We start from the raw sequence: 15,378 nt of genomic DNA, 5'->3' as shown, positions 1-15,378 counted from the left end.
ATATGTATACCCTCCTCCAAAACTTCAATTGGGGGGGATAATAAGTGACACATTTCTAAAATATTGTTAATTGCAAATGATTCTGTGATATGTTTACACTTAAATAAAGCTACCTTTTGTTTTAAGTCTTTGCACAGTTGTTTCCCTTTGGAGACAAAGTCCACATAGGTGATATCTTCTGGATCCAGTGTAGCCAAAGTTTCCATCCATTCCTCTTCCACTAGACCCACTAAACCTATCTAACAAATATCCTTAATATATAATCACAAATTTCATATAGCATGTGTATACATGTACTACAGAATACGTGTTCCCTATGTGATCTTTGATCTGATAATTACACCTTTTGATCCGAAAATTAAGATGGCTAGTCTAGTAATACTTAACCAACCTGCCCATGAAGTTTGATGATCATCAGGCAAATGGTTATTGAGTTATCAGTCAGACTACAATTGCTGTATGCAAGACAGAAAGCCATGTAACCATTGACCTTTTGAACTGAAAATCAATAGTGGTCACTCATTAATCATGACAAACCTACCCCTCAGATTTGAATACTACACGCATAAAAGGAAGTGTTCTCTATTTATCAGTCAGTCAACATCTTGTGTATCAACTGACTGACAGATGCAAAGCAATGTGTTCCTTTCCTTCAAACTTTTCCACTTTCATAACGATATGATATGTAACAGGAAGAAAATGCAACAGACCAGATCAGGATTCGAACCTGAGTCCCCCGAATCTTAAGTCAAGTGCTCTACAACTGAGCTATCTGGCGATTAAACCCATCTTACTGCCACATTCCTTTCTCCTGAAATGTCTCCACACCTTGAAGACATCAACCCAGGATCTTTATTACCTGGCAGGTATTTTCACCTGTTAGTTCCAGGGACTGGTCTACAGCATCAAATGTAACATGAAGGGAGAAAATGCAACATGTCAAATCTTGGTCTGGTCCTTTGAATTTTCGCCCTCCCTGTTACAGATAATGTATAATCTAAAGCTTACCTTGTAGTTATTCCATTCAATAATACAGGACTCTTGTCCATCTGCTAAGGGTTTATTGGTCAAATTGTCAATAACATTGCTAAGTAACCAAGGAAACTTTGTTTTCTGTGTCATTTCACACAAATGATCAACTCCAAAATCTAGACAGAAAAAAATACACTTAAGTGTGCAATCATTTTCAACAAGCAAATACCACATAAATTGTCAGATATCAGTGATCTCTTCTTCAATAATTTTTCTGTACTTACTACTGGCAGAGTGAAAAAGAAATCCAAATTATTACCAAATTCATGGTTGCCATATACTGCAGCTCGAATATCTACTGCGTTCAGGACAGGTATCATCTGCTCACCCTTCAAGAACAAACTCACTACAAAAAAATGTACAAGGTTTGATAATGTATGCCATAGATACTTCTCATGACAAAAAAAAATTGCATACTTTGGAATTCATATATTGAGTTGCATCAAGCAAAAAGGGACCTTTGTGACATAATTTAAAAAGCGTCACAATTGATCAAAAAAAGTAACGCTGTTTCAGCTGACAGTTGCAAAAAAAATGTGAACACAAAACATAATTTTCGGCAGAGAAAATACCAGTAAACACTGTCATGCCATGGATGTGCAGGTAAAGCATTGTTTTTTGGTTTAATAATATTAACACTCAATTCATAATAATATTAACACTCAATTCATCATTTCAAAAATTGTTTCACATGTGTCCCTAAAATTTTTTCCGTTTTCTGGAAGATTGTAATAATTGTAAATAATTCTTACATATAGAGGTCTACAAGCGGCTTGCGTGCATAGGCCTATAAGTGACATAAACGCAAATAATATATATAATATAAACAATCTGAAATCACAGTCAGTGATGATGGGAAGGAAACATATAGCCTAGTTAAATGTACAATATTTATTGATGTTTACAAACATAAACATGTGCACTGATGTTGGCACTGAACATTGTGAATTGTACAGTCCGAGGGACTCCAACAAAATTTTGAGATATCCAGGGGTTTAAGATATTTAAACTTGTCTTCTAATTTCGTTTAGTGACTTCCCCTATGTTTCTATGTGTTCATTTGATGCATAACACTTGCACTATAAATGATAATCACATTGTCTTCTGTTATTTTTTTATCCAAGTAATAAATTTATTAAAGTTATTGTAGTAATTCAAAGAAAAACATTTTCATTTCTTTCTTTTTCTTCTTCATAAAACATTGAATTTTATATAAAGTGTGTTTCTAAAATATAATAACTGCACATATCTCGTGCTTAGGATATCAAGGTTGAATGGGATGTGACTATTGCATTGTAGTTAATGAACCTATAACGTCATCGTCGCAAACCACGGTTTTGAGTCCACTCACGCTCCCTCATAATGGAGATAATCGAATAGAAGCACCCGTGGGTAACTGACGATGCTATAACGCAAGAAACAAAAAAGATGAATTTAAAAAGACAATTATATGACACTACAAAAATACGCAATATTCAACAATGTTCTAAATGAAAGGTGATTACAAACAGTGATTAATCTCAAAACTCCTATAAACAATACAAAATAGAGAATTGGGCAAACATGGACCCCTGGATATACCAGAGGTGGGATCAGGTGCCTAGGAGGAGTAAGTATCCCTTATCGACCGGTCACACCTGCCGTGAGTTAGAGGCTTGTCTTTACTGTGTTAAGACATTTTTAAGGATGAAAATATTTTGTGCCTCTTTTTCATCGTAATTGTTTAATTTTAGTTCACCTTGAACCATGTTTTCTCTATTTTCTGTGTTATAATGTCAATGATAAAGCACAAATTATTTAATACATTATTATATCGTTTTCATGATTATTAACTTTAAACCCAAGCTGTCATACCAATAACCGCAACATGGAAACCTTGCATAGGGAGGTGGTAACTTAGCACTCGCCAGTTAGAACTGGTGTGAATAGCCACGGGCGAGAATGTGTGAAGTAATGAGTATATTTAGCAGACTAGAAAATTGACTGCACTTCAAGATAATCAAGTTGGAATTAGGGCTTGGGACCTCGAAGATGCTTACACATAAGCAGGGTATTCAAGATTACCATGTTCAATACATCAGGAGTTTTTAAAATCATTTATATAGGGAACACAGCCGGGACCTTCAGTTGACTTAGACATAAGCATGTATTTGATCTGATAACCCATATTCGAGACATAGATATTTTACTATACATTAATAATAGAGGAATTTTGCATGCACATGTGCTTCTCTGGTGAATTGTAGCATTTTCCTTGTGAAGATTTTGAAAGACTTTTCCCTGTATATTTCTTTGTAAAAATTTACACCTCTATTCAAAGATTGTGGCCTCATCCTGGTCCCTGGTAAGGCCATTACATGAAAAAACTTGCACTTCAATGTACACTGAACAAGGAAGCTATCGCATAACTTGTGACTTGAGAAAAAAATTCTTAAAAATGGCAAGAATCTACTCTATCATTTCTTTCCTCAGAAGGAAAGATGTTTTTTATGCGAACAATCTTGAATCTCCTTTACTTTGTGGCAAGATAGCTGATACTGGGTCACTGAATAGAAGTAGAAAATGCAAGAAAGTTACATACGATTGATACAACTGACGATCACTTGAACTTTCAGTTCAATGATGTAGAATCTTAAAGTGTCAATATGTTAACATTGTGTTAAAAATATGATGCTTCAATTCATTATTTATAGTTTAATCACTATTATATATCAATGTTTGTAGCATTTATGATTACATGTATAATATCTGGAGTGCCTTACACAGAGAGGGGTTGAGCACATCCCCACTAAACAGCACCAGGGGGTTCAGTGACTGGTAAGACTTGACACAGCTGACAAATCTTGCAGCTCCGCCCACAGGCTCTTCCTTCTGAGGCTCCAGATTGTACACATCATTGAAGTGAAGGATGACCAGATCATTTTGTGGCATCTTTATGTCTTCAACCAGTTACAACAAAAAATTCTGCTGTTGTTCATGGAATTGAATATCCTGTAAATTACATTTAAGTCAATCAAACAAAAAAGTTAATACATAGACATTAATTAAATCTAATTCTAATCAAAGGTAATGATAAAAGCCACATGTATCATTTACACACAAATCATTACACCCGACAAGACTACTCTTCATATTAAAAAGAAGGGTTTGAAAAAGAATGATAGTCTAATGCAGCTTTTGTGACAAGTAAGAACATATCTTTATTGCAAAGATATGGTCAATAAAACAATTTTTGAATAACTCTTTCAATAATTTTGATATATATATGACCTTGAGTCAAGGTAAATACTTATTTTTAGCTCACACGCAACATTTGTTTCAAATGTTTCTTCATTACAAATATGTTACAAATACAAACTTGTTACATATATGAATATTCAATCTTTTCTCCCTGTGATTTTCAATTTGAGCAAATAACCTTGGTACAAAGTCAAACAACTTTTGCATAAGTATAAAGTACTGTGGAATCAGTTAGATTCACTGGGGTCAATTTTCATTTTGATTGTGGAGATTTTACTGTTTTGTTGGGATTTAATTTCATGGATATGATTTCTGTACACTGAAAAATTGTATAAATGTATTAATTGTATAAATTGTGTATTTTGTTGTGGTTTGAAATTCATGGGATATGGGTACCCTTGAAACCCAGGAATATTGATCTCCCAAGAAATCTAATGAATCCATAGTACTGTACCTATTGTTTCTTAGGTTAATTAAAGGTTATGGAGTGGAAACAATTTCCAGACAAACAACCAGGCAGCACCCATGCACCCATGTATATATCTTTACAATCACTGAATCTTTTCTCTTATATTTCTATTGAAATTGACATTGCTTTCATCTTGGACAATGAATGCATGTTTCTTGCAAACTAGTTTGATCCCGTTTTTTAGTACCACCTGTCTGTGTAATCATTACCAAATATAGAGCATCATCAAGGTCAAAGGGTGCATTGGCTGTTCCGTTTAGCATAACAAATGGGTCAACCATTCATATTTTAAAACAATACATAAAAATATGAATATAATCAATAAAATGTCTTTCTTTCTTGTTTCAATATGATTTTTTTTCAAGGACCCCGTATATTTTCGTATTACCCCTCCAAGTGTCTAGATAACTAATAATATGCACCTTTTCGTTCTTTGCACTAGTAGGCTTTGTAGAGGTGGATATGGGCCAATTACAGAATGCATTCTATAAGAAGTGTGTATAAATCCTATGATCAATTGTGGGGAAAAAATAATCAATCATTGAAATCGGTAGCTTTATTTTCTCAACAATCGATGTTTTCTGATTATCGGCACAACACTATTGCCCTGTTCTCAAATTTGTATCCTTTATGGGATTTCTGAGATTGACTATGGTTTGTTATCTTCACAGTGAATCTTGTCTCTGGTAGCTTATTCACTGTACTGACCTTATAAATGTCAATAATTCCATATTTTAAGATGAAACATCACATTACCTTAACATGCAGTGCAGATTAAGTCCATGTATGAAAACAAATTTTAAAATGTATCATTTTAAAAACCTCTATCACTAAAGTACATTTGTTTATTCCACATACTTGAAATTAGGAAGATTTATTGGCCTATCATATGTATACCCTGAGACAAACATAGGCAGGATACCTGCTTTATCAAATAATATATGCATTTAGTCGTCTCTTTATCTTAGCTTACTGACATGATATTCACCACCCAAAGTCTCTAATGATCATGAATTCAGAGGTAAAAACACTAACTTCACATGATATTCACCAGCCAAAGTTTCTAATGACCATGAATTCAGAGGTAAAAACACTAACTTCACATGATATTCACCAGCCAAAGTCTCTAATGACCATGAATTCAGAGGTAAAAACACTAACTTCACATGATATTCACCACCCAAAGTCTCTAATGACCATGAATTCAGAGGTAAAAACACTAACTTCACATGATATTCACCAACCAAAGTCTCTAATGATCATGAATTCAGAGGTAAAAACACTAACTTCACATGATATTCACCAGCCAAAGTCTCTAATGATCATGAATTCAGAGGTAAAAACACTAACTTCACATGATATTCACCACCCAAAGTCTCTAATGACCATGAATTCAGAGGTAAAAACACTAACTTCACATGATATTCACCACCCAAAGTCTCTAATGACCATGAATTCAGAGGTAAAAACACTAACTTCACATGATATTCACCAGCCAAAGTCTCTAATGATCATGAATTCAGAAGTAAAACCACTAACTTCACATGATATTCACCAGCCAAAGTCTCTAATGATCATGAATTCAGAAGTAAAACCACTAACTTCACATGATATTCACCACCCAAAGTCTCTAATGACCATGAATTCAGAGGTAAAAACACTAACTTCACACGATATTCACCAACCAAAGTCTCTAATGACCATAAATTCAGAAGTAAAAACACTAACTTCACATGATATTCACCAACCAAAGTCTCTAATGACCATGAATTCAGAGGTAAAAACATTAACTTCACATGATATTCACCAGCCAAAGTCTCTAATGACCATGAATTCAGAAGTAAAAACACTAACTTCACATGATATTCACCAACCAAAGTCTCTAATGACCATGAATTCAGAGGTAAAAACACTAACTTCACACGATATTCACCATTAAACCAAAGTCTCTAATGACCATGAATTCAGAAGTAAAAACACTAACTTCACATGATATTCACCACCCAAAGTCTCTAATGATCATGAATTCAGAGGTAAAAACACTAACTTCACATGATATTCACCAGCCAAAGTCTCTAATGACCATGAATTCAGAAGTAAAACCACTAACTTCACATGCATAGTATATCCTAACAGTTGAAGCCAGATAGACAACTACATGCATAAAAAAATAAGCATTTGTTTACGATAAAATCAGATATCATTTGAGCATGTTGACAGTACACGCGTTATTGGCTATTCGATTGTTATCGAACATTCGGTTTGATGATGTTGTATGTTTGGGAAACATAGGGTAAGTTCATACGTTATTGATAAAGACATTCTATGCAGCAGTAATTGTAATACTAGATAGGTATATGATCATCCTTTCAATGGCTAAAAGTGCACTTTTAGCAATTCCCATTTAAGAGATTTATGACAGCACCGAAAATAGAAAATTCATACCAAAAATGTGATACTAGGGCAGTGAAGAATTGTATTTATTCAAGAAGGGATATTCATATGCATTTTTATGACTTAGATAATCCTTTAAGAAATGATAGATCAAAGTAAACTTACAGTAAGAAAACAGTAGAGTTTATTAAAAACATCGAGTGGGATAAAAACATGTTATCGGCAATAAGGTAAATGTTATTGGAAAATTCGGTTTTTCAATATTTATGTTATCAGAAATAATGTTTCCATCATGTTTCAAAATACTTTATACAGCATTAACTAGACACTAAATTGGTGTTTTAGTGATAGAAAATTTGTGAAACTCGTTTTGTTAAGTGTCGGGAACAAAGTAATAGAGGCAATATAATTATAATATTTACGTTGCATCATCCTTATCTACTGGGTACTGAATTGATGGATCTAATGGAAATTAAAGAGTTTTTCTTATGACAATTTGTATGTGTGTGATTAACTGACAGGCAAATAGTAAGGTAGTACATGTAAGATATGGGACATTTTATACTAGGAAGATGGGGCTTGGACTGATGTCCAGTTATAAAACAATCAGTAAAAAACTTTTTTTCTAAAAATGTGGATTTTTGAAAACATTTATAAAATCTAAGCCCCTTGCTATAAAATGGTCTATGACTACTATCTGATTGTTGATTGATCATTTAAAAATGTGACAACGTCCACGATTTCTGGGTTGCTTTGATATTGGTCTATGATATTGCATCTTTGTAAAATCATCAATATTTTAAAATAGTTGTAACCCTTGTATTTATTGAATCCAAGTTTTATATTTTGGTTTCAGATACCATGGATAATTTCACATGCTACTACTGTAGCTAAATCTTGACATGTAATTTTGAATAATAGCGCGTAGAACACTGTATCGATAACCATCCCAATGATATTATGGAATACAGAAAATAAATCATTAATGATTTAACACGTCAAATATCAAGGCTATAAAATGAGAAAACGGCATAATTCGTAAACTTACCAGAGACACACAAGCAAAAATACATCTATATGTTACAGTAACCTACTAAGACCTAAACCTTAATGTACTACCTACCAAAGACCAATCCACATGTAAATTAAATGCAACTGCCAATTCCTACATAGAATGTATAGTGGCCGACACATGCACCAAAACGCACTTAACATAAAACTCAATCGAGATGGATGAACAGGGATAAATATATGCCCCTTTCTCCATCGTGATCAAACCCAAACTTGATAGTACAGTCATTTTCTATCAGATGAGGACATTATTTCCAACCATGCATTACATGCAATTTGGTGCCAATGCAATTTAGTCCGATAATTATGCAAAAAAAGGCTTTTTTCATGCACTTGGCACATTTATTTACTGAGCATTTGATATTATGCTATAAGGCTGGTTCTTGCTTCATTGTTTGATATTTGTCTTTTCCAACACATTTCTAATTTTCATTGCATTCTTTGAATTTCACACCACATATACTTGTACTTGTACAAACATGAATTCAAATATTCACTCTTATTTGAATAACATTGCAATTTAAGCCTGATTATGTTTGTCACCATAACCAGAGTATTATATGTCTCTGTTATAAGTTAAAAAGACGTAGAACTCTGCGTATTTTTGTATCTGATAGTCATTTTTAATCTAATTTTATTGTAATATACATAGAAAAAAAGCAAAGCCCGATGAAGAGATCAAACAACTTGTTTATAAAAGCAAACAAGGGCAAACAAATTGCACTTTTTATTAGAAGAGAAGTCTTTTCCACTTTATTTAGTTTCATATACAACTCATTAAATGGTTAATGCTGAGTAATTTGTATGATTCTTACTATCCTCTACGTTAACATCAACCTAATTATCGATAACCAAAACCGGAGTTTCCGATAACATTAAAAACAATCAACCGGATTTCCAATTAAAATCAAAACTATTGCTTGTAGATTGACAAAACTTGTTTCAACCGGCACTGACCATGTTATATTGTTGACAGAAAATGTCGGGTTGCATTTACATACAATAAAAATTGTGACCAAATTATGCCTAACAAAATTGGTAAATTCTACACCTCTAAACTTCCTATTCTTCTACATCAACACTACAGAATATATCAGTACATTTTTCTTGAATTTTAATATTTACGGTTCAACTCAAACCCATTGCCATGCCCTAATAGAATGTCAATCACAATGATTTTGAGCAAATAAACTTACCAGTCAGAAACCACTTTCAACAGAATGTCCGATAAAACCGAATAGCCGATAAAGTGCTTACTCATGTGGAGTAGCATCTTGAAATAATTTAACACTTAACCTATGGTGAGGACAGGCTTGCATACAACCCTCCAACATAATAATTTATAGCTTCACCCAGTCCCAATCTTGACATAGGAAGATATGGTACCCTTGTTGTGATAATGTCCAACATTACAATGTTATTAACAAGAGGCCTACAGGCCTTATCAGTCACCTGAGTACTGGTGAAAAGTATCACTATTTCCAAGGGCTATGAAATCTAGAAAAAAATTCCTGTTCTGAATATCTGAGCTAAATTCTAATGTTCAGCAACAGTATATAACAAGATGTGTTTTTAAAACTTCAGTGCCCTCAAAAGTGCATACACTGATGAGAGGCTTTACATAATATGTGTATTAACATTAAAAGATATGACTAATTTGGACCCATCCTAGAGTCAAAATCCTGGGTTGTGAAATTCACCATTTTTTGTAAATCCTTATCAGCTTTTCTTTAGTATGCATTTAGATTTTATACAGTATCAGCAAACTTAAATAAGTCCTTCAAATCATTAATATCATTTTGACACCACCCTGAAACCAAACCCTTACCCATAGGATCATGCAATTAACAATTTTGGTAAAGGACTACTTACTCCTTCTAAATATCCATTTAGTTTCAATTTAGTATCAATAGCACTAAAGAAGATGTTAATTGTTTTACACATAAATACTATATATACTAAGATTGGCCCCATGCACCTTGGGGTCAAAACCCCTAACCCGAGGATCATGATATTTACAATTTTGGTAGAGGCCTTCCTGCTCTACATTGCTATGCATTTAGTTTTTCTTTAAACATGTGCAATTCCAGAGAAAGATTTTTGAAAATCTGTCAATTTCGGGTAGTTTTTGCCCCATCCCTAAGGCCCCGGGGGTGTAGGAATCCTGAAATTTACAGTTTATGTTCCCCTTGTTCCAAAGATGCTTCATACCAAATTTGAAAAGAATTCGAAAGGTAGTAATCAAGAAAAAGTTAAAAATTTCTATTGTTCACACATTTAACAACTGACCATTTTGGCCCCACCCCAATACCCCTACCCCTGGGATCATCAAATTTACAATTTTGGTAAAGGACTACCTGCTCTTATGAAATATCCATTTAGTTTTAATTTAGCATCAATAACCCCTACCCCGGGTATCATGACGGACAACCAATTGCAATAGGTCACCTGAGTTTGCACAGATGACCTAAAAATGAGATCATTTTATATTTACCTGGTAAAGTGAAATACACTGATATCCAGGAAGCTAATACATGTAATAAATATATACTGTTTGTGTGTTTTTAAAAAGTAGTATATGGGGGGACACTGACTACATTTCCTTTCTATCACCACCATGCAGGAAACGCATACTCTGTCTGTAGTATATGTATTGTGTGTAGGAATATTACATAAACAGTGCATGTACATGTAGTTGAGGGTAACATTAAACATTTTCACTGGTTGACAATAGTTTTCTACGAATGAAAATTGTCAAAGTTACCCCCCACTACATGCACCTTTGTTTATTACATTAAATGTCAAGATACTCATAACAAAGCACAAAAATCAACTAATTTTATTTATCTACATTATTGTACAAATGTTACAAGAAAATTTCAACATAGTGAAAATATCTATTCCTCTGTAAAGATATCTTATATAATATATGAGATATCATCTATTTTTATTAAGATATCTAATAAATCTATAAGATATCTCATACAATTTACAGTTTATAAAATATCTCATAAAATATATGATACCTTCTATTCTTTATAAGATATCTCATAAATTTTATATAAGATATCTTGTATACTACACAAGATATCTTATAAAGTTTATGAGATATCTTATAAAAAATAGATATCTTATATATTTATTTTCATGAGATATCTTATAATTTAAAACATATAAGAAATTTTATAAGTTATATAAAATATCTCATAAACTTTATAAGATACCTTATATCTTATAAAGGATATAAGACATCTCATAAACTTTAGAAGATATCTTATAACTTTTATAAGATATCTTCTAAAGTTTATAATATATCTTTGAAGAGGAATATAAATGTAAAAAAAACGGCATGCCATAGAAATTGAATCAAAGTTAACAATTTCCAAACATTACTTTCTGCAATAGTTACTCGGTAAATGTAACACTTTTGCAATAGTTACTCGGTAAATGTAACACTTTTGCAATAGTTACGCGGTAAATGTAACACTTTTGCAATAGTTACACTGTAAATGTAACACTTTTGCAATAGTTACTCGGTAAATGTAACATTTTTGCAATAGTTACAACACAAATGTAACACTTTTGCAATAGTTACAATGCAAATGTAACACTTCTGCAATAGTTACATGGTAAATGTAACACTTTTGCAATAGTTACACAGTAAATGTAACACTTTTGCAATAGTTACACAGTAAATGTAACACTTTTGCAATAGTTACACAGTAAATGTAACACTTTTGCAATAGCTACACAGTAAATGTAACACTTTTGCAATAATTAAACAGTAAATGAAACACTTTTGCAAAAATTAAACAGTAAATGTAACACTTTTGCAATAATTAAACAGTAAATGAAACACTTTTGCAAAAATTAAACAGTAAATGTAACACTTTTGCAATAATTACATGGTAAATGTAACACTTTTGCAATAATTACATGGTAAATGTAACACTTCTACAATAGTAACAACGTAAATGTATCACTTTTATGACTCCTGCTAGACTGATAATTATTGTTTGCTTTTTTTCAATCAAATTCTTTCATTCAATGTGTTGATGTAAAACTTATACGGTACAAATTTTGATGCACCAGATGCGCATTTCGACAAATAATGTCTCTTCAGTGATGTTCAACCGAAATGTTTGAAATCCGAAATAACTATGAAGTTTTAGAGCTAAATATAGCCAAAAACAGTGTGCCAAAAGAGTGGAGCCAAATTCGTCCAAGGATAAGAGCTATGCATGAGGGAGATAATCCTTAATTTTGAAATGAATTTCTAAATTGTAATACATTGCAGAACACAACTATTTCAATCACTCAAGACATGTCATCTTTCAAAAATCTACAGCAAACCATAACATGCACATCAATTTGATATATGTGATATTTTTTAAAACTCATTCATTGTCAAGTATTGTTTCCCATTGCTAGATACTATCACCCTAGAGCAGGGTTTGACATTTACTTTTTTGAGCACTAGACCAGTCGGGCTACTTCAAATGATTTTTACTAGACCTGACTTTATATCCACTAGCCCTGACCAACTTTCCAGAAAAAACCCCTGATAGTTTCTCCATATTTAAATACTTCATGTTAATGACAAACATTTACTACGTAATTTAAGAATTTGATAAACACTTTATTATAGTCAATTCAAATAAACTGTTTAAAATTAACATCGAGTAGATGTCGTAAAACATCACTACCGACCGCGACTTATTTATTAGAACTAAAAATAGAGATTATTCCACCACACGATTCAAGACTGGTAGTTTCTTGTTTATTATTTAACACGACCAGTCGGACTAGTAAATCGACATTTTACCCGACCGGACCTATCATTTAGTAGACTCGGTCGGTCAGACATGCCTTAGTGTCAAACCCTGCCCTAGAGGATGTGGTTTTTACTCCCACAGGAAAACAATATGTTTGTTCAAACTTTTCTAGGCCAATCAGATTAAAGCATTTTTACATGATAATATGTATAAACAATTTAACTTTCCATGATCACCAAAATGAGAAAACTTGTATGTAAACACGTACCTAGCAAATGAACTGTATCACTGTAAAGGGTAAAATGATTCAAGTTTTGAATAGGACATGGTCACTTTGTTAAATTTCTCTATTAATGACTAAATATGGAGTGTGTTAGGTGTTACTCATGCCTGACTGAGGAGGATGTTTGTGTGATACTCAGATGTTACTCAGGCCTGACTGAGGAGGATGTTTGTGTGATACTCAGATGTTACTCAGGCCTGACTGAGGAGGATGTTTGTGTGATACTCAGATGTTACTCAGGCCTGACTGAGGAGGATGTTTGTGTGACACTCAGATGTTACTCAGGCCTGACTGAGGAGGATGTTTGTGTGATACTCAGATGTTACTCAGGCCTGACTCTGAGGAGGATGTTTGTGTGATACTCAGATGTTACTCAGGCCTGACTCTAAGGAGGATGATGTTTGTGTGATACTCAGATGCTACTCAGGCCTGACTCTGAGGAGGATGTTTGTGTGATACTCAGATGTTACTCAGGCCTGACTCTAAGGAGGATGATGTTTGTGATACTCAGATGTTATTCAGGCCTGACTGAGGAGGATGTTTGTGTGATACTCAGATGTTACTCAGGCCTGACTAGGGCTGAAACAATTAATCGCGGTTCACTCGAACCGCGATTCACGGCATTCGGTTCAATTTTCGGTTCAACATCTTCAAATTTCGATTCAGTTCATGTTTACATTTTTTTCCGGAAATAAAGAATTCAACACGGATTTGGTTTTTTACCTTACAATTTATTACAACAAAAATGGCGGACGCTAACTCGGGAATCGTGATTAAAAACTCTCCGGCAAATCTAAGGTCCCCTGTATGGAAGCATTTTGGTTTTAAAGAGAATGGAACTGCGGCAGTATGTAGAATTTGTTTCACAGAAATAAATTACCAATGCTCTTGGATATTTTATAGCATGTGATATAATAAAGACCATATTCCGTTGTTGAAAACGATGATTTTCAGGGGGAAAATGAAATAAAAACATGAAAGTTGTGTATTTTTTTATTGTTTATTAGAGTTTTAGACAACTATTGAATTGAATCGAAAATAATCGAATTGTGCCCTAAGAATCGAAAATTGAACCGAACCGTGAGGTACCTGAATCGTTTCAGCCCTATGCCTGACTGAGGAGGATGTTTGTGTGATACTCAGATGTTACTCAGGCCTGACTGAGGAGGATGTTTGTGTGATACTCAGATGTTACTCAGGCCTGACTCTGAGGAGGATGTTTGTGTGATACTCAGATGTTACTCAGGCCTGACTGAGGAGGATGTTTGTGTGATACTCAGATGTTACTCAGGCCTGACTCTGAGGAAGATGTTTGTGTGATACTCAGATGTTACTCAGGCCTGACTCTGAGGAAGATGTTTGTGATACTCAGATGCTACTCAGGCCTGACTCTGAGGAAGATGTTTGTGTGATACTCAGATGCTACTCATGCCTGACTCTGAGGAGGATGTTTGTGATACTCAGATGTTACTCATGCCTGACTCTGAGGAGGATGTTTGCAATGCTCGAGCTGATGGCGAATTTTTTTCAAAAATGGCGAAAAAAAAATTTGAAAGTGGCGAAAATCCCTTTTTGCAATAAATTGTATTTTAAATCCTTTGTCAGTGACGCATTATCGCCTGTTTGTTTATGCAGTCAAAATCTGTTTATTCAGTCAATGCGTGCGACCGGAAATCTTGCGTCGCTCCAGCGCACACAGAGCTGGTCACAGCCTCAGGTAATTTATGGCTGCAAAAAAGTCAGTGATTATGTAATAAAGTACATCGGACAGCTGTTTACCCTGCTGTGGTCAATTGTTTAACATTTAAAGTTTTATTCATTATCGTGTTATCATCTCCACATTAATGTCAATTCTTTAACCAGAGAACCGACCAGTAATTAAATTGGCCCATGCCCCCCCCCAATATTTTTCCAAAAAAGAAAATTCAGATAGTAAAATTCACATATAGTGTAATGTATAATTATTTTTTAAGCAGAAAGTTCATTTAATTCAATGAGACTCAGAGTCAGTCAGTGTGACTGTCCTTTAGCTTAAATCAAAAAAAATATATTATGAAAAGCACTTAATGCCTTAACATTTCTTAGGGCATCATCCTAAAAGGTCGTAATCATGA

At 33.7% G+C, this 15,378-nt stretch overlaps 1 protein-coding gene across 17 annotated transcripts in view; it reads right to left on the bottom strand.

The window, feature by feature from the left end:
• The window catches only part of LOC125650963 (mannosylglucosyl-3-phosphoglycerate phosphatase-like), a 47,850-nt gene that overhangs the window by 25,009 nt on the left and 7,463 nt on the right, over positions 1-15,378 (bottom strand). For 13 of the 17 annotated variants that reach the window (XR_008799824.1, XR_008799823.1, XM_048879591.2 and 10 more), the window contains 4 exons: positions 3,795-4,023; positions 1,292-1,378; positions 1,009-1,148; positions 114-239 (listed from right to left, as the gene is read on the bottom strand). Coding sequence is in view for 15 of the 17 variants with exons in the window: in XM_048879591.2 (XP_048735548.1) it covers positions 114-239; positions 1,009-1,148; positions 1,292-1,378; positions 3,795-3,963 (522 nt within the window). In the remaining 2 variants the exon portion in view is untranslated. Of the gene's footprint in view, positions 1-113; positions 240-391; positions 499-1,008; positions 1,149-1,291; positions 1,379-1,784; positions 4,024-10,700; positions 10,799-15,378 lie in introns of those variants that run through there. The other 4 variants (XM_056153393.1, XM_056153407.1, XM_056153410.1 and 1 more) reach the window with 4 other exon arrangements.

This window comes from Ostrea edulis, chromosome 1, assembly GCF_947568905.1.
Source record: "Ostrea edulis chromosome 1, xbOstEdul1.1, whole genome shotgun sequence".
In the NCBI taxonomy this organism is placed as follows: Eukaryota; Metazoa; Mollusca; class Bivalvia; order Ostreida; family Ostreidae; genus Ostrea; species Ostrea edulis.
The sequence above is the reverse complement of the archived record's forward strand: the minus strand, read 5'-3'. Positions and strand labels throughout refer to the sequence as shown.